The sequence below is a fragment of the Talpa occidentalis genome, unplaced genomic scaffold (genome assembly GCF_014898055.3).
Source record: "Talpa occidentalis isolate TD23 unplaced genomic scaffold, MPIMG_talOcc4v2.1 talOcc4.6, whole genome shotgun sequence".
Taxonomy (NCBI): domain Eukaryota; kingdom Metazoa; phylum Chordata; class Mammalia; order Eulipotyphla; family Talpidae; genus Talpa; species Talpa occidentalis.
Window position 1 is genome coordinate 27,924,492 of NW_023604972.1, and position 20,684 is coordinate 27,945,175.

At 37.8% G+C, this 20,684-nt stretch overlaps 1 protein-coding gene across 12 annotated transcripts in view; it reads right to left on the bottom strand.

Annotated features, from left to right (window-relative positions):
* Positions 1-20,684, bottom strand: part of FRYL (FRY like transcription coactivator) — a 222,153-nt gene that overhangs the window by 43,369 nt on the left and 158,100 nt on the right. For all 12 annotated transcript variants that reach the window (XM_054688115.1, XM_054688121.1, XM_037529430.1 and 9 more), the window contains 14 exons: positions 19,740-19,912; positions 18,055-18,215; positions 15,379-15,489; positions 14,392-14,546; positions 14,001-14,100; positions 12,881-13,049; positions 9,831-10,090; positions 9,332-9,472; positions 6,141-6,309; positions 4,376-4,460; positions 3,738-3,850; positions 2,625-2,775; positions 1,865-1,968; positions 843-1,028 (listed from right to left, as the gene is read on the bottom strand). In XM_054688115.1, coding sequence (XP_054544090.1) covers positions 843-1,028; positions 1,865-1,968; positions 2,625-2,775; positions 3,738-3,850; positions 4,376-4,460; positions 6,141-6,309; positions 9,332-9,472; positions 9,831-10,090; positions 12,881-13,049; positions 14,001-14,100; positions 14,392-14,546; positions 15,379-15,489; positions 18,055-18,215; positions 19,740-19,912 — 2,078 coding nt within the window. The remainder of the gene's footprint in view (positions 1-842; positions 1,029-1,864; positions 1,969-2,624; positions 2,776-3,737; positions 3,851-4,375; positions 4,461-6,140; positions 6,310-9,331; positions 9,473-9,830; positions 10,091-12,880; positions 13,050-14,000; positions 14,101-14,391; positions 14,547-15,378; positions 15,490-18,054; positions 18,216-19,739; positions 19,913-20,684) is intronic.

Here is a 20,684-nt window from a genome sequence, read left to right on the forward strand (position 1 = left end):
AAACAATAAAAACAATCTATGGAACTGAATAAAAATGCTTTAATACAAAAAGTGAACTTTATTCCATTCACCAATCAGTTCTAAAAGGCTAGTAAATTTCTTAATAATTGTTTTCCTACTAAATACAGCGTTAAATTTTAAGTAAGCAACAGGATTTTATCCAAGTAACTAGAAAATCCATTAACCCTGTATGCAACATTGTATGATTAAGGAGAAAAGTAATTTGCTGCAAATTTTTAAAATAACTATTTCTACGTCATCTTTATTCATTATATGATTTTTAAGCATCATATAATCAATAATTATAATAATAATTATTAATCTGTTGGCACTGATAAAGGGATTAAGTAAAATAAAATTTAAAAAAATTAAAAAGGCTCTCAGGAAAGAAAATATAACTTCCAAGTAAAAAGACTTCATATCAGCAATTAAACTTAACTTTATAGTCTCAAACTCAGTACTTCAAGGTGTATAATTTGGAACGTACTAGACTTCAAAATGTATGTCATTTTAAATGCAATAAATATAGTTAAGTGAATGAAAAATTTATGTATAATGTCTTTTGTAAGTTTTTAGATCTTGAGGAAGGAATCTAAATTCAACATCTTTTGCACAGTATCATCAACTTACAGGTTGAGAACTTAAAATTTTTATGACAAAAGATTCTTAAAGGCAATACAAACTCAAATATTCCAACTCATCAGTAGTACTTAAAATGATAAACCTACATTAAAAGTATACTCTACTTTTCAACTTTTATTCAATTGACTGTCTCTATGGCAGGATTCCAATGGAACAAAGACAGATCCCATTTTCAAACTGCACACTGTTCAAGCTCCTACCTGTGAAAGTATAATCTAAGTGTGCGATCTGTTTGACGGTAAGCACCCTGGGCTCGTTAAACTCCTTGTTCCTGAGAAGGACAGAAGCAGCAGTTCGGATGTTACTGCTGGATCCCATTACTATTAACAAGTGTAGAAGCAGGCGCTTACAATGTTCGTACACCTCAGGGTGGCAGTGGTCAAACCCTAAAAAAGACAGTAGAATGTAATCAACAAAGAGAAACAAGGGGCATTCTTGCTACCAAATTCATATTTTAAAGAAAAGTGGCATTATGCACAACATTTTATTGACAATGATATACTACAGTTTTTTCTTGATTTAGTGTTTCTATGCACTTTTACAATAGCCTATTATCCTATTAAGTTTTCAATGTGCTTTATGTATAAAACTTAGTAATCTCTTAGGAAATATTATTGTTGAATGATACTAGATGAATTTTTTAAAAGGCAAGTATATTCTTGTACTTAGCCACACTGCAAAGCAGAGGATGTTTGCTTGCCAAAGGAATAAAATAACAGTATGTAAGAAAGCCGCATATCAGGAGAAGATGGATATCTGGACTTGCTTCTGGAAGCATCCAGATCTTGATGGCGTGAAGGATCCCCTGTGTTTGCTGCAGTTTCCACTGTAATCATCAAATTGTCCACATTCTTATTTTGGGGGGAAATACTAGAACCTATTTCAATTTTCCTTTCACTTTGAAAGTTTCCATTCCCAGAGGTAAATTAATTTTACTCTTGCTACAGCAACAGAAGTTTTTCTGCTAGAAGGCAGGAGTGTGGGTGGTAGTGGTGGAGTGGGGGGTCATGGAATAATGATGGGAATGGGGATAATGGCTTTGTTTGTGGTTAAGAGGGGGGCTGGGAATCACTAGAAAACAAGAGTCATCAGAAAAAGTGTCACAGAAACAGCATTCAAAAATAGAATCATGTAGTTCATGAATCGTGATGTTCCTAAAAACCAAACCACCTTTAAATTATCACACAGATATAAAAGAAATTAAAAATCAAATATTTATTACCTATAAAAATTGCATGAAGAAGAAGATGGAGGTAGCTTCCCCATTCCACCTTCACACTGTGATCAATGATCAGATCAGTCAAAAGGATCACAGCTATGTTACACCTATGACAAAATCAGAGTGTGATTAATGTCTTCCTAGACTTGAGTAAACCTAGAGAAAAATCTTGTGTAAATTACTTGTATTTTATGGGAAAATACAACTTATCAAGAAAAAGGAGGAAAAGAAATACAGCTGAAGAAATCATTAAGTGATAGTTTCAGGGGAAAAAAATATGTGCTGAGGTCTCCTTAAAGTCAAGGGCCTTTTTTTTTTTGTCATCTTCAACCCTAAGACCCAGCACACTGCTTGCCACATAGTAGGTGTTCAATATAGGTTTGGTACATTAACACATTTTGAAAGAATGCAGTCAGTATTCTATTGTGATTTGGCTAAGTAGAATTCAGTTTAAGTCAGTTCACAAAAAATAGTGCCTTCCTACCACAAAATATTTTTCAGATGTAGTAACTGGGTCCCAGAAAGGTCAAGTAACTATGCCAGACACCCAGAAAAGCAGCAGCAGAGATTTAAGACTATTCATTGTACACAGTTAGAATTCTGACTTTTTAGATTTCTTAAAATCTGAACATATTGATCTAATTTCTTGCAGTAGCTAAAGAAAGAAGATTGCTTTTATTCTCTGTTGTAGATACCATAAAGAAAGCTGAAAGTGTTAAGCAGCAATTTGGCTCATATGAAATAGGAAGACGCTGTAGTCCACCTGTGAAGAGGTAATCCAGGTGATGACGTTTCAGGCAAGTAATCCACCAGTGGTGACCAGCAGCCTCCAGCTGGTGGGAAGGGCAGTGGCTCTCCTTGATTATGCTCCATCACTTTCAGTCGCCAATTAGAATAAAGTGGCATTGAGTCACCTATCAAAATAAAATGATCTCATTTTCTACACCATCTATTTTCTGCCAATATAAGCAAACTCTAGTAAGACACCAACTATTTATAGCATTGGAAACTGATGAAAATAATTTCCCACTATTTCAACATATATATGCTAGGAAGATCTGGGTACTAATAATAGCAAATTAAGCAAATCAGAGAAAGAAGTATCAATTCAGGTACCATCCTTTATATCAAAGCAAAACTACATTAGCACTTCATGATTCCATAATTGACGTCCAAGCCATGATACCACATTAGAGGTGAAAAGGCCTTGTAGCAAGGGTTTTCTGGAAATTTCCTCAGTTCTAAATTTCCTGAGATAGGCCAGCACAAACCCATCTTAAAAGAAAATCTGCTCTACTGCAGTGAGGCTGCAGGGTGTAGTAAAAAATATCAGGAAATGTGAATTCTGTGTGACGTGGGTAAGTCACTTAACCTCTCTGGACCTCAGTTCCATCATGTGCAAAATGAGGAGATTGGACCAGATCATCTTTCTAGTCCCTTCCCTGTCAGAAGACATGTGCTTTTATTCCTCCCCCCAACCCCGCCCCTTTGCATTACAGTGAGACTTGGGTAGATTGTTCACATTGCAACTGCATGGGCAAACGTTTCAGTAAAACATGACTCAAATGGAGAAAGAGCAAACCTGTTTCAAAAAAGCAGCTTGTTGCCAGTGCCTGCTTTAATTCTATGTTTCTTGACAACTCATTCTTATGTGCCTTTTGCTTTATCTACAGGGAACCTATGCTTTTACCAACAAATGTCCCTCTGCTCACGTTGCTTCTTAAAATCAAAATGTTCAGATTACGTTGGAACACCACTAGTGGCAGCTAAATACTCTTCTTAAAAATAATTTATTGGAAAAATATACTTATTAACATTAGTGTAATTAATAATGCACCTTGCCATTGTAATCATAAAAACATTAGGAATTTATTACTTTTTTCTTCTTCATAAGATCCTCCAGAGCTGCTACTGTATCGAGACTCTAGTCTGTGATGTTGACGATTTAAGTGACTGTTTAGTCCACTGTAGATGTCTAGGAGCACATAGCTATGGGAATGATCATTGAAGTTAGTCACAGTTCATGGCAAAATAGTATATGTACTTTATGTTTCACTTTCTATGGTTAAAAAAGAATACAGCACAAAAATATTAACAAAAGTTTATGAAACATATTAATTTCCACCTTGCAATTCACAAGCTTAACTTCTTAAATGTCAATTATTTCTATCTGAAGGCTGTCCTTAAATTATTGTGGTAATAATGTTCTGGTGACAACTATCTTATATAAAACAGGTGAAAGAAATATCCATTTAAAAGTTTAAAAATGTAACAACACAAAGAGTGACTGACATACTCTATTGAACTATCCATTAGAGCTTATGGAACAATCTAGCATATGAACATCTTTAATGTTGAATAGCCAATGTGGAAAAATTTCCAATAAGGCAATATTTCTTCACCAGTATTTAAATGCAGTGAAATACACATTTCAGTGCAGAAATGATCACTTATTCTGATGACAATCAGTATTTATCAAACTGAAAGGCTAATGAAGACCAAAGTACTACTTACCTCTCTTCAACATTCTCTTTTAAGGGCTTATTATCAGGGTTGCCATCTGTGGGAGCTACCATTGTATTGCTACTGGAAGTAGTTCCTGTAATGGGAAATAAGACATTATCTGAATTTAAAGTGTGGGATAACTCAACAAGGACAAAAGATTGCAATTACAGACGTCAAACACCACTGACATAAGAGCAAAATGACTTCTAAAAAGGAATGTACTTATAATGACCAAAATAAAAGACAACAGTCACAAAATTATGGATGATGGAAAACAACCAGATGGAAGTAATTAAGTGTTAAGAAGGATAAGTCCTAAGATGAGAGGAGGAAATCAAGTAGCTTCCACAACTGTATTGTTGTGCCTCCAAAGATTGTGGAATTAGTGGCACCTCCCAAAGTAGGGGTTGAAAATGGTACTAAAATTGGCAGGATTGGTTGACAATCTATTTTGGGAGCAATTGGTCCTCAAGATCAACCCATCCTGTTTCCTGTACCTGGATGTCTGTCTCTTTTCTTTCCAAGTCTATTCTGATGAGAGCAAATCAAAAGATTTCTGGACTGGGGGACACCATGTACAACTGGAGGAGGTGCTTTATTGAAAATATGGGGAATAAGTGTTGACTATATAAATATTGTTAATAAAAATTGTTGACATATATGTACATGCTCCTATACCTTCCACTCTAGGCAGTAACTAATAAGAGTTTTCTCTGGAGAATCTCAGTCCAAAATAAAAAGATCTATAGATATTTACATCAATGAAAACATCATACAACAAAGGACAAAGTCACAAGCGTCACCATAAACTATATAGCAGTCTATCAACATTTTAATACCCCACTCTATGAAAGACAGGCTATGAAGAGAACTGGTAGCCTTTTTTTGGGGGGGGGTGGGGGAGAAGGCCCAGAACTGGTAGCCTTTTGAGGAAAAGTTCTGACCAAAACGAATCAAAACAAATGGCAGTATAGAGAAAATAGAAATCTTTTCTAGAAGAAACTTCATTTTATAGAGAAAAATACAATACAACCATGGAGCATGACCAGGATGCTCCAAAAAAACTTTTAATTAAAAAAAAATCTCATTGGAAATAACATTCTAGCAGATATCAAAAATTCAATAGACGCATTATTAGATATCCCCCATGAAGAAAGAACAAAAAGGCTAGGAGAGGAAAATCTTTCTATTTAAAAGACTTCCAATTATACAGATGTTTATTAACATGCCAAAAACCATTTAATATAAACTGAGTGACAGACATTCATAGAAATTTAATCCACATTGTACCAATTTTCAATAGAAGCTATTCTTTCAGAGACATTGTTCTTCAGCTCAAAATATTACAATTATGATATCTGTGTAGACATCAAGTACATACACTCACATGATTGAATCTTAAGAATTATATGTGCCCAAATAATTACAATAGGAATAACTTCAATAAGGGTTTTCTATTTTTAACACACTAATCATATTCATTAAAAATGCATTTGTTGCCAAGGAATATATAGGTCTATATTCTGTTCTGAATACATAAATAATCTCCCATAATATGAATCTCTACACTGTCAAATAACTTTATTTTTCCCAATGGAATGGAACTTTAATACCTGTCAAATATCTTTGATCATGTGGGGTTTACAACGCTTGTCAAATTCATGACCATACATGATGCACAATTGCTTTCAGTTTCCAGACGGAGATGTTGAAAGCAAACACTGGCTTTAAAGAACAATTAAGTCAAAGTAATCAGTTAAGAATGACTTCTCACCTGAGGTGACAGAAGGGACTTTATAGCTGGAAGTGACGCGGTAATACGGTGGGTTATCCATGTGAGTGACCCCAGAGCTGACGGGCTCTGTCAGCTGTAGCTCACCCACCAGCTCTTCCAGCAACTGCATTGTTTTGTCTCTACCTAAATATACAATAACTTTCTTCACCTGTTGTTCAAGAAATGAAAAAGCACAATTAGAGTCAGTAAACCTTTAAGCAAAAAGTGAGTAAGTATGATGAAATGTGAATACTCATTGATCAGCAGTAAGACATTAATCAGCTTTCTAAATACTGGCTCTCCCTTCTCAACATTTTATCTCATTAGGATGAAAAACACACACACACACATATATTTTTTAAAGACTTATTTATTTATGCATACAAGAGCTGGGGTACAGACCAGAGGTGTGTGGGGAGGCAAGAGGATCCACCAGAGACAGAGTGAGGAGCAGAACAGGCAGAATGACTGAAATACACTGCTGAGGGGAGCAGTGGGCGAGACAGGAGAAGTCAGCTGCGCCATGTGGGTAGCTCCCTGGCCAGCCAGGGATCAAACTCATGCTGCAGATAGCTTCACAGTGCTGTGCTTAACCACTTGCACCACCGGGGAGACCCGACAAATAAATATTTAATGGTTCCCACATTGCTATTTTCTTTACTTAAAAAATTTACTTTTCTATAAATCAGTTCCTTTTTCAACAAAAAAATCATTTTCATTAATATCATCCTAAGACTTTCCTATTATTAAAGCCAGCCTACCAACTCTGGACTTATTTTTTATTCTGTCTTCCCCATACTCTGTATTCATCCTAGTAGTACAGAGCAGTGATTAGGAGTAAGGAACTATTATTAAACTAGGACTCAAAATGCAAAGACTGGTTTGGACTGTAAGTGATCTGGAAAGTTCCCTTCAGCTTTTTCCTCTGCAAAATGAGGCAGTAGCACCTACTTCAGATGATTATTAGCATTAAATAAGTTATGATTTACAAAATATAATAAATACCTATCACATAATGCAAGCTAAGTAAGTGAAAATACTTTTTTCAGTAGCGTGTATTATACGTCTATTTCAGCATGATGCCTAGTTGAAAGCTCCCTTTTGATTGCCCCAGCTCCCTTTTTCCTCCCTACTTTAAAATGCTGTCCTAGCAGCACATGCACCATCATTGGGAGCTTGCCATAACTCCCCAGTTAGAACCAGAACAAGAGTCCCACGTGATTCATATGCACAAAGATGCACAGCTCTGCTGCAGATGACCCCTGAGCAAATCATAAAGCATAGTTTATTCTATCGTATCAGAAATCTTACACAGGTTACCCACTGGTAATTTGACCTTTTCCACACAGCTCTTATTGACCCAACTTGCTCTTCTCACTACTAGATATTCTCTGCTCTCAGGTCAAGTATTCTATGCATTCCTGCCTCTGGGCGGCTGCTCTGCCCAACTGTGAAGCCCTCCGAGGTGAGAATCCCAACCCCAGCCCTGTCAACTCTTCAAGTCCTACCCCCACTCCACCTCGACTGCCTGCTTTCAGGAAGCTTGCACTGACTTCCAAATAGATCTTGGTTGGAATTCCAATTCTACTGCATGCTAGAGCTACCTAGCTGTGTGACCTTGAGGAAAACCCTCTTCTCTCTGATTCATCTGTAAAATTGCAGGAATCTCAACACACTCACAGATTTATTGAGAATTAAAGCAACATAGATGAAGTGCTGGTACCAGGCCTGGGCTACAATACTTAAGAAAGTATAATAAGTTATAATTAATTACTGCTATTAAAAATGGCACCTTTTAAACTCCCGGCAAAAGACTATTTCCTGAATTTCACCTTGGCTTCTTGGTATTAACCAGAAAGAGGCCAAGAAGCCTCATTCTAGTTCCCACCCCAATTCACTCATTCATTCATCCAATTAATGGCCACCTTCTCTGTGCTTGGGGTTATCCCAGGCTCTGGGAAGATAGAATGAACCAAAGCGACAAAACTTCCTGCTTTTAAGGAGTTCACATTTGAGGCAATTAGGTAAAATATACAATAGGTTTAATGATAAGTGCTAGGAAAATGAACAAAGCAGGGGGGAAACAAGAAGCGTGCCTATGGGAGCAGGGCACTTGGGGTGCTGGACAGGGTGACTGCAAAGGTCTCCGAGAACTGGCATATTGAGGAAGACCTGAGAAGGTGAGGGAGTAAGGCCAGGGTGGGGGTGGGGGTAATCTGGGGAAAGGGAGGAAAGTGACCGCATAAACCCTAGCTTATCACCACCGCCTGGTGTGGTGGTGAAGCAGCAAGGGGTCAGTGAAAATTTTCAACCCTGTGACCAGACTTCAGACCAGTGTTCTCGGTAATCACATTTACTGGGGAAATGGCTGGGTAAAGCAGAGCTATTAAGTGGTCTCTTTAAAGCAGGATCTATAAGAACTTTCAGAGCCAACATTCTGCAGAGCTAGCCCGCCGTGGAACATGCCCTTAGGAGATAGATGCTGCCACGTCCCTGATCTCTAGATCCACATACACATGTGCATTTGTCTGCATACATACAGATTCAGTATAGCCCTCATATTTGATAGCTTCATGCTGTTCTCTTAAGTTGAGAGAATGTGAGTGTTACTTTCTCTCCTAGAAGGCAGACTACTGTATTCGTTATTGTATACCTCTTACCATGCTTTCCATTGCTCCCAGAATCCCATATGGACTGAGTTCCCCCTCATCATTCTGCTCTAATATCCCAAAGCCAGTTCCAGCCTCGCAGAAATTATAAACATCTTCAAATTTGCAGTCCTCACTTCATATTACTTTCTCTCTAGTGTCATCTCTAATCCTCCCCAACAGTGGTTCCTAGGTTTTTCACCTTCATTCAGCACTCTGCAATTTTCCTTTGCAGCCTTATCATAGCTGTACTTTAATGTACTGATTTAATCATTAAAAAAAAATGCACTGTCAGTTCAAAGAATCAAATCTGTATAACTCATCGTGCCCAGAACCTAGCAGAGTGCCTGGCCTATAATGACGCAAGCAGATATTTGTCAAATGAATCAATGAGTCAATGCAGGGGGTGTTTCCTAATGGTCTTCATCCTGGCCCTTGCATTGCCTCTGCTAGTATACTGTCCATGCTCTGATATTAAAGGACACCAGGAAAATGTGTATCAAAAAACGAAAAAGGGTTAAATGAACTTGATTGACTACATACGTAAGGCAAGAGGCTTGGTTCACTGTTCACTCCACAAATGCTGATGAGAAAGTGTAATATTATTTTCAGGTTTTTCGGCCAGCCATCTGCAAGTGTGGTCCACACATTCTCCACCTCCGACCAGGCCAGCTCATCACCATACTAGGTGCAGGAAACACACCACACACATGGTCAGGAATGACTGTCTAATAAATACCAAACTTGTCACCTCATGAAATACTAGAAAATAACATTTTTACAGCAGCTTTAATCTTTTCCTTATTTTAGAGGAATAATCATTTCTTCCAATAATTTAAACAAAAATACCATGAATCATGTGTGATTTTTAGCATCCGTCTGCAAAAAAATACGTATCTAATGAGAAGGTCTTCTAAAGAAAGCAATTCATCATGCCTGTTTGGCTATCACATCATCATCCGAGCTCTTCATCTGTTCCTAACCTTGCTCCTCTTAACCCAACAAACCCGCGCAGCAATGGCGAACGTAAAAGCCATTTTACCTTTGCAGTCATGTACATCAGATTGTTTAAAACCATTGCAGTGGCTTGTGGGGATCCCCAGCCTTCTCCTCGTAACCAGCGCCGGCTAGTCACCATAAGTTCTCGGTCTCTTAAGGAGTCATCTTCATCCTCGTCATGTCTCCGTGCTGTGGGCAAAGGTTTTAAATCTACCAACTCGATGTTGTTCATCCACGGTAACAGGTAGTGTAGCATTACCTGCCTCCCAGCAGGATGAGCGGTCTGAATTCTCTGGCTTATCTCTGTAATTAAAACAAGCCCACAGAGGGCACAACTGATGAAACTAAGGTTCCTGTGATTTGCCCTGAAATTCAGTATCTTGCCCTTACAAGAAAGGTTTCATTTATTACAATAAAAAAATTGAGTCCTGTTTCCCCTTTTTAATAAGTATGAGCTTGCTGACATCACAGAGAAAAGTAACAGCTAACATATATCACATTCTTAACTTTTATATAAAAATAACTTTCGTGGCTAAAATTAATGTGCACTTTTGGTGGGATCATAAAATGGTACAATTGCTATGGAAAACAATATAGCCACTCCTCAAAAAATTAAGACCAGAGCTAACATATGGTCAAGCAACCCCACTCTGGGTAGTAGCCAACAGAACCAAAAGCGGGGTGTGAATGAGGTATTTGTGCATACATGCGCGTAACAGTACTATTCACAACAGCCAAGGCGTGGGAGCAACCCAAATGGCCACTGATAGATGAGTGCATAAGCAGAATGGGGTGTAGACAGTGGAACATTTACTTGGTGGCCTTAAAAAGGAGGGAAATCCTGCCACATGCGGCAACTGGGGAAGCGTGAGCACCAATGCTGAGCAAACAAGCCAGTCACAAAAACACCCACACTGCATGATTCTCCTTGGATGAGGTATCTAAAGTAGCCAAATTTGTAGAAATAGAAAGTAGAATGGTGTTACCAAGGGCCAGGGAAGGGGGAAAGGTGAGTTATTGTTTAGTGGGTATAGATTTTCAGTTCTATAGGGTGAAAAATTTCTGGCAAGTATTTTACGAGAATGTAAACATACTAGACCTACTGAAGAATAAAATCAAGATGACTAACAAAATTTTATTATATGTGCTTTTAAACTGCAATAAAGAGATGTAATTTTAAAATAAAAATCTTTATACATGAATTAAAATTAACCCACAAAGAATCTCATGTAGGGTTTTGGTTCAGCCTAGGGGAGAATCCTCTGAGGTGCTTGTTATTTTACATTCATCTCATTCAATGCACATGACAAACCTGTGAGGCGGCCAGTCAAGGGGCATGCCTAAGGTCAGAGAATGATCAAGTGGCAGAGGATTCAAGTAACAAGATTGAGTCCTAAGTCCGTGAGTTTTAATAGAGTACTTAATATCCAGATATAAATAACTTAAAAAATCCTTCTCCTCAATACTCCTTTTGGCTCATTAGGCCTTATAATTATGCATTCATAAAGAGATGATAATGAAGTGCAGTGACTGGAACTTGCTCTGGCATTGCACACCCCTGGGTTTGAGTCCCAGCACTACCACCTAATAGCTGCCTGATCTAGGGCCAACTGTCAGCATCTGCTCCCCAATATATTATTCTGTAAAAAAGAGGGTATAATAGCAGCTGCCTCATGGGATTATTGAACAGATTCAATAAAGGGCCACTGAAGTGCCTGGTTCAATGCATACATTTATGCTCAATACTAACTTCTTACAAGAATCTCATTTTATTCATATTATTATTGCTTCCAGTATAAAATATTAGACTTAGAACGCAGGTGAATAATGAGATCCATGCTGAGGGAGAGTCAGCGTGATTGGGAGCTGGGGCCATGGCAGAACCAGCCGCAGTCCTTTCCAATGACTTCTGTGGCTCCTAAGGGCCAGCTGGACCCTATCGGTTTCTGGACAAGAGCCCCAAGAGAGGCCCCAAAGAAGTAAAATTAGTACTGGTGTATCAGTTGCATTGTAATTTTTGTTGATGACATCCCTATCCATCCTGGAAAGACTGTGAAGATTTGGGAATAATGGCTGCCATCTATCTGCCAGGGCAAACAAAACAGGTAAACTGCTTGAAGAACCAAAGGTTAGAAGAGTTTAGGTTGCTTTCCCCCCAGCCCCCATTCAGATCAATTAGGAATGGGAACAAACTATTTCTACTACTGAAATAGCTAACATGGAAAGATGCCAAAGCAGGTTAAGCTACTTTGTTTTAAGCGCAAATGGAAGAAAGGATCCATTGCAGTGACCTGTAATTCCCTGGACTCCCATTCTGGTGCATGTCCAAAATTCAGCCTAGAACAAGATCTTGCTGCAGGTGAAAAGCAGGAAAACTAGCTGTGCGTCTGTGCAACAATGAAAACTTTTCAGTTAAAAAGGCAATATGGGGGTATTGCAATAGCATTTCAATAGGCAGAAAGTCAAACTAGTTGGAGTCTAGAAATTGTCCTAAATCTGAGTCCTGGAAGACCCGATAGGTATGAATTTTGCCTGTCACATGGCTCTGCTATTCTAGAAACCTCTGGCAGGAATACTTGTGGGCTCCAAGGAAAGTAAGCCGGACAAGAAACCCATGTGTTCTGCTTAAGGAATGGTTTTGCTTTAGGCAGTGCAGGACATTTCCCTGTGATCCACGGCTTTATTCACAGAAAGATGCCTGCATCTTTATTTTGCCCTTTTTTTTGTTTTTGTTTTTAAAAGACAGGACAATACACAAGATATAACACATACCAGAAGAGTCAGGAAGTTCTAGGTCTACTAAAGAAATATTCTTAAATTACACATGAAGCCCTCTTTCAAACTCCCTACTCCTCGTCATGGAGTGGGGTAGAGAAGGGAAAAGGAGTATGAAGTCCTGTAGCGATTTCAATAAATTAATAAAAACCTAAATATCATGATAGTCAGTATTAAGAGTTTTTATTAAAAAAATTCTCTTATATAAAAAAATGTTTTATGATTCAACTCAGATTTCACATATTTCAAATTTCCTAAAAGCAAATTTTTGGGGAATGACTGCTAAGGAAAAACTACCAACTAGTTCAATGACCGTACCTGAGAATATGGCGAGAGTGAGCTCAGGATATGCCCTCGCTAATTCCTCAGACAACTGATAATATGAAACAGAATACAGATGCGGAAGAGGAGACAGCTGGCTGAGTACTCCATCTGTTCTTTGAACCTCCAACTTGTGAGCATAGCGAAACATCTTCGGTTCCAGGATCTATAGGAATGTAATTCCATCAACTTAAGGTTTACAGGCCCTCTAAATGATCAGCTCTAATTAAAAATAAATCTTCCAAGGAACATTCTAGTTTAAAACTATTTAGTGATACATATATGAGATATAAAGCATTTCAGATGTCAATCTCTAATTCCACAAAATGTTTTTGAAAGACTCTGTAACTGTTTAAAAGGACTAATATTCCTTTTTGCCAATATTTTGGATTAGCAGCATAGCCTGAAAGTACCTTAAAGTGACTTAACATACAATTATTTGAAAAGATTTATCACTTCTCCAGTTCAAAAATATGGCTATATATAACATGTATAAAAAAGAAACTTCAAACAGGTTTTCATCAGACTAAATATGGAATATAAACTAAAAGTCCTTTTGATGTCACCTTATGTGAAGAACTGCCTACTGAACTTTTCCTACTCACCAGGACCACTTCAGACTCTTAAGAGAAATCAACACCTACTTAAATTCCATTCCAGAACCTCATCCTGTTATTAAATAGTATATAATAATAATATATCCATGCTTGGTGAGTTAGCTTTCTAGGTTATTCAGTCTAATAAAGAAAAATTATACCATCCTTAAGAGCTAATTACTTTTCACTGTTCTCTCAAAAACATTTGACTCACATTCTTCTTCTTGCTGAACAGAAACAGTTAAATGAACACATAGTTTCTAACCACTCAATTTTTGTAAGTACTTTCACACACACATAAACATGTGTAGGGGGCATTGTGCATAATCCCCTACAGTACACTTTTGAATAGTCTATATTTATAAACCTCAATGATCCATATTATCTTTGTTGTCAAGTTTTAGAGATAATTAGGAATTGATACCTTACTACTAAAGCTAAATATTAGTATACTTTCAAAGCAAGAACAGATTGAGCTTCATTAAGTCCTGAGTGAAAAAAATTAACAACTGTTGACAAACCTGTAAAAGTTGCATAGCAACTTCATAGATGCTTCGAGAAGAATCAGCTGCTTTAAACAGTATCAGATTGAGGAGCATCACTGTGTCACACTGATAATCCCTAGGGACAAATTTTAAATGTTAGGTACATCATGTTTAGAGGCTTCACACCAGTTAATAAATATGACATACAAAGGGCAAGGCAGGAGGCATGCAGTGGCTAAGCCTATGAGCTGACTGGTCTCTTTTAAGGCAAAAGGAGCAACAGATGCATGGTGAACATTATCCTCGTTTTGGTTAAGTTTCATCAGCGCTTACGAAAATACTCATTTTCTGAAGTATTTCTGAGTTCAAAAGGGAACATTTTCTCTAAAAATAAATAACTGGAAATAAAAGACAGTCTCTGGAGTACCTGTTCTGGAATACATTAGCGATGGCTTTAAAGCAGCCAGCTGCCACCCTCTTGGAACCAGTGTAACACCGATCCACAGCCCAGTACATCAGGTTGCTCTGATCCGGGTTCAGCTCCAGCAGCAAGGTGACTGCTTCACAGCCCAACTGATGGACCTAAGTCAAGGTCACAGAATTGCCCAGGATAAAGAAAGTCAGATATTATTTAACTGTCTACTTCTCAACATTTTTACTAATAAGACACACTGCACATTTTTAATGTATTTAATCACAAAATCCAGTCTGTTTTGGTTCACCTACTTCTTATTTGATTCAGACAGCAAAAAAAACAACACGGACAAATTATACTTAGCCTCCTGCTTTCTACACAAGACTCTGAATAGCAGGATTCCTCCAGCAGAGCCCCGAAGGCGGTTGATGAATATCAACAGTGATTAAGTGCTTTCAGAAAAATGAGTTATTAACCTCTCCAGTTACTTTGATTAAGCTTTATTCTTTGATTAAGCTTTATTCTTATAGCTCAATAGAAAAATTATTCCAAAAGGGAAAAAATAAGGATCCTTATTTAAAAATGTGAACTCTATCTGTGTATAGTATGGGAGTAAAAGGGTAAGGAGTAGGGAGGACAGGGAAGGAGGATTAATTAGAGAGTGGTCCAAAAAAAGAAAATTAAACAAATTACATAGTTCTTCCATGGAGCTCAATGTATTCTATATTAATATTTTATTGATTTGGAACTCTATTGTTAAAAATGCACATTTTACTGCATTAATCCTATAATGTAAAAGGGAAATTAATCAATGAATAATAAGAATTAGAAATTTCTTAGCTTAAGGCAAAAGGCACAACATGGTATTCTATTTAATTTTATATAATTGTTTAGTGCATATAACTTACCTAAAAGGGACTTATTTTCAGTGGCCCGTACACAAACTCCTAATAACATAACGACACTTTATTAGGACTTTGAAGGGTCCGTCATAATTACCTTTTTGTCCAGAGAGTCCAAAATGTTATCCAACCATTTGTACAAATAGCCATCTGATGAAAGTCCTACATTATCTGCAACAGGGCCACAACATAGTACAGCAGACATAGCCTTCAAACAATAATATTAGAATTACATTTCAAACATTCAGGAGGTTAAATGCTGGTTGCTTAATGAGAAGAGGCGGGATGTTTTGACTCATGCTATGTAGCTGCAGTATCTTAATTCATTTCTTTACAAAAGTCAGCATGGCTGGATCCCCCATACCTCTTGCTCCCAGAGGCCCTGAGGTAGGTGCTCTGTTACTTGCTACAGTTTTGCAGCAGGGAGAGGGGAGAGGAGCCTTGTGCACAGTAGTGTCTATTGCTGGCAAACAAACTCGGGGAGGATAAGCTCTGGTGCATCCAGTCTGGTACAGGGTGCCTTGGCAGGGAGTATGAAAGAACATATTGCTTCCTGAATGGGGCAGATCAGTCAGCCCTGAAGCATTAGTCAGGTACAGCACCATCCTCTGACCCTTTTCTCCCAACGGAGGAAAGAAACCTGCTGAGAACTGTGGGGCGCTGTAATACTGAGATGGTGACCTGGGGAGTAGACTCTATGCACAGAGGGGAACTTGGTCTGATGTGAGGAAAGCTACAGTGACTACAGGCTTTCCAGCCTGAATGGTGCCCTCCACACCCAAGACGGTGAACATGCACACTTGCTGCATCTGGGATCCTACGACCCATAGTCCTCCTTCCCACTATCTTGATAAACAGATGCCAAAACTACAAATGCCACCTCCTTAGGGGGAAGCATTCAAAAAAGGTGCAACTCTGAGAACACAATATGGAAAAAGATAACGGAGCTGAATTCCAGCTTCATGACTCAGAGCTGAAAGAGATAACAGAAAGAGCAATCCTGATGCTCAGCGAAGTCTGAGACTCTCAGTTAAACACTGAAAGGCAGGTTCAAGACATCAGAAAAGATAACCAGTACGAAAGGAATTCTTCAGCAAAGAAATTGAAGCAATTTTAAAAAAACCTAAGCAAAAGTGATAAATATGAGGAATACAATGAAAAACTGGAAATGGCCAAAGCAAGCTTAGTAAGTAGAATTAATCTTGCTGAGGAAAGAATTTCAGAAATAGGAGCTAATAATAAACAAATAACTCAAGTTGGAAAAGGAGAGAAACATAAGACTTAGGAAAAATGTAGAAACTCTATGTGAAATATCAGACTATATTAGAAGAGGAAACGTAGAGAATGTGTATCCCAGAAGGGAGGGAGAAAAGGGAATAGAGAACCTAGTCAAAGAAATACAGCTAAGAACTTTTCAAATTTAAGGAAATAACCACCCATATATAGATAAGAAGCAGAGAGAACACCCAAATTTCCAAATGTGAAACAACTTACACCAGGACACATCAGTGTTAAATTATGAGAATGACAAAGAAAAAATTTTAAATGTTGGTGGTGGGGGGGAGCATGTCATGTCATACAACAACTCCTTCATCATGCTCTCATCAGACTTTTCAGCAGAAGTCTTACACAGCAGAAGAGAAGGGTCTTCTCTTCACAATTCTCTTCACAAATCTTCTATTCACAATTCTAAAGAATATAAGCTGCCAGGCGAGAATGCTCTATCTCACAAATTATCATTCACATATGATGGTAAAATAAAGGCTTTTCTGGACAAATAAAAGCTAACGGAGTTTATCACCACCCAACCTGCCCTACAAGAAATGCTCAAAGTTCTCTACATGAAAAGAAAAAACAGAAGAACACAAAACCTTGAGCTAAGTGGTAAACAGGAACGCGGAATCAGAAATAAACAAGAACAATATGGAACCACAGCAAAACACTGAAGGGGGGAAAGAAAAGCACAGAATCTATCTAGACAAATGATTAGGGACCAACAATGCAAAAAAAGTTTGCACAATCAACCAAAATTTAAGTCTGTTTGTCTTTAGATCCGGGGTGAGATCACAAAAAGACTATTCTAGATCTAGGAAGTTTAACACAACCCTCATGGCAACCACAAAACAAAAATGTGGAGCTAAAACACTTAGAAAAAGAAAGGAACCGAGAGAAGCTTTAAGGAAATATATCCAAATGAAAAATCAGAAACACTACGTTACAAGGCAACAAGGCAGAATGAAGGGCACCTCTGGACCTCCAAGCCTGCCTGCTCTAACTAGGTTCTGTCACCTCCCTGCCCAGCTCCATCCTTCCTTGGGGGAGTGGGGGGGGGGCAGGAAATCTGGAACTTCTCTTTTCTATGGACATTACACTGTCACAACTAGAGAGCTTAATATGCACACGCGCGCGCGCACACACAAAGATTGGCAGTAAACAAGCCTCATAACAATAATCAATCTAAATGTGAATGGTCTGAACTCATCAATTAAAAGACTGGGAATGACAGGTTGGATTAAAAAAACTACCACTGATCTATATTATCTCACCCTGGATCTAAAGACAAACAGACTTAAATTTTGGTTGATTGTGCAAACTTTTTTTGCATTGTATTTTACATATTTAAATGAACTTAAAGTGTTGGTACACAGCAGGCAAATATGTATTCTAACAGTACCTGGCATGCTGAAGAAATCCTTATCCAATGTAATACCAGGCCCTAACTGAACTTCACTCTTAATATAACAGAAAAGAATTTAGATTTCTATGTATATACCTTTAGTGCACAGTATTGATGTCTGTTAATTTGCATATTTCTATCACTGTATCTGTCCAAGGGAGTAAACATGATGCTAAAAGGACCTGCCCAGTGACTGAACAGCATAAAGAGACTGTGACGAAGGCTCTGTTGAGGAAAAATACTTCTTCTCTGGTGCACTGTAAATAAAAAAATGATGGGGAAAATTAATTTCTTTTTTTTTTTTTACATTAACATGCATGTCAACTTATTTATTGCAGGTGCAATACTGCAAAAAGAATAAAGCAAACATTTTCATGCTAACCTACCAAAAACCTTCATAGTAATAGGATTCAGTACATTATGTGTAAGTCACAAAGCTGTTGTCTGTGTCACCAGGTAGCACAGCACTGTGTGAGCTACTGCGTCCTGATGAGCAGGATTTTGCAGCAGGCACAGTGCCATCTGGAGGTTGCAGAGAGCTGGAGTCAGGACCCTGCTTAATCCTGGGCTCCTTCAGCTAGTTACATGCTAAACTTGGCCATGACACTAACTTGAACATACCTCTAGATCTGAGTCTGTTGGTAAGAAAGGGCTTTGGACTAAATTGTTTTTAAACACTGTATGTTTTCAGCAGCACAGCTGTCTTTATAAAAGAATCCTTACATGGCATCTTGATATATGAAAACAGACAAAGGGGAGCTGATCTATTTAAAGCAAGCTGTGAGGCTTGGAATCCACACCCACTCTGCTGCCTCTTGCTGATGGCACCAGAGAACCTTAGGAGCCTGAGATAAAACATCATTTGAAAATTAGTGGTTATATGCACTCCAAGCACTCTGTTCACTTGAAGATTTTGTTCATTAAGTTCTCTGCATCAACTCTTGTTAAAGAAACTCAACAGTATTTAAAAAAAAAACAACTCAATATTATTAATATATCTTTACATCGGTAAGTTTCAGATCAGAGTATTTGTCCTTCTCCTCTAAAGGTATCATTTGTCCCTAAAATTCAAAATAAAGTTCTTGAATTTGAAATTATTGTATCTTAAAGAAGTATCTACAGGATCCTTTTATAAAATGCAACCTGTGCTCTTACTTTAAAAGTCAACTATTTGCATATGCTTTTAAGGTAACAAAATAACTTTAAAGGTAACAAAATAATTTGCTTTTTCAGAAAGAAAAAGAAACTGTATGCCAAAGGCTATAGTTACATGTTTATGCCTCATGCTTATAAAGAATTTATGATTTTTCTCAAATGCAACTGCATATATTAATTTTTCTACTGCCTAAACCAGTGTCTGGGCATATACCATGTGTTCAATAATAAGCACACATCTGTTAAAGAAATCAATCAATTCATAGTGTAGCCTTATTATATATTTTCCTATTATTTAAAGCTACTATATTAATGCTTATCTCAAATTTTATTTGGAGCATTATGCTTTTTGCTCATAGAGTTAAGAATAAATTCTCAAAAGAACTTATTCTATTGACTTCTTCAAACTTTCGTGCACATATCTTGATTTCTGTTGAAAATCTATGCTAGGACTCTTTGATTTGCAACCACTGTTGCTAATTGAAAGGTATCACACCACCCAGGACATACTGACACCTTTTTCCAACATGTCCACAAGTTGCTTTATCAACTTACATTACAAAACCTCAGGGGAAGGAAAAAAATCTAAACGTCCCATAATATTCAACAATGGCTGAAGATAGTACCTGGAACATTCTGAATGATATTCGCCACTAAGGCACTAAAATGGCATCGTATATCCTTCAGTGTGTCAGAGTCCTTTTCATTTTCTGCTTCCAGGAGTTGTCTAGTTAAATCTACATACTCCAGTAAAGTGTTGTTGAGGAAATGTGTTTCATTATCAAGGCCACCACTTGCACTGAAAATATTGAGGAACACAAAGAAAATGTGATTTTAAATTACAATTTAAACCAAAATAAATTCCTAGTTATCAAATATTGCCCAAAAAAACCCAATAACAACAAATCTATATTAAACTTTGTGCTGCAGTATGCAATCCAATTACAAAAATGAAATGAATATGATTTGGGCTTGCTGAAAATACAGAAATAGATAGTGTTTCTTAATCAAGGAAGTGCTACTACAATCTATTCAATTTTTTAAAAAAGATTTACTTATTTATGCATACAAGAACTGGGGTGTAGGCCAGAGGTGCAAGGGGTGAGAGGATTCACCAGAGTGGGGAGCAGAAAAGGCAGATCTACTGAAATACACTGCTGAGGGGAGCAGCGGGAGAGACAGGAGAGATTTGCTGCACCATGTGGGTCAGCTCACTGACTGGGCATTGAACTCATGATTGAACTCATGCCACAGTGGTGCCTAAGCTTGATAGTGCTAAGACTTTAAGCCCCTGAGCCACCAGGGAGGCCGCCCCAATACACTCAATTCTATAGCTAACTTCAATCAGTTATTCTGAGTGCTGGATGTTAATTCCTCTCTGCCCAAATATATGGCTTTTAAAATCAGGAAATAAGGAGACATACAGGATAGGGAAAAGTAGAAAGAAAATAGGCTAGTTCTATACATTCTAGAAGGTGCTGCACATATTTATGTTATGCCTTTAGCATACTCCATCCAAAGGCCATTGGGTACTTACTCTCGGCAGGATTCTGGGATAGGTATTAGGGGCT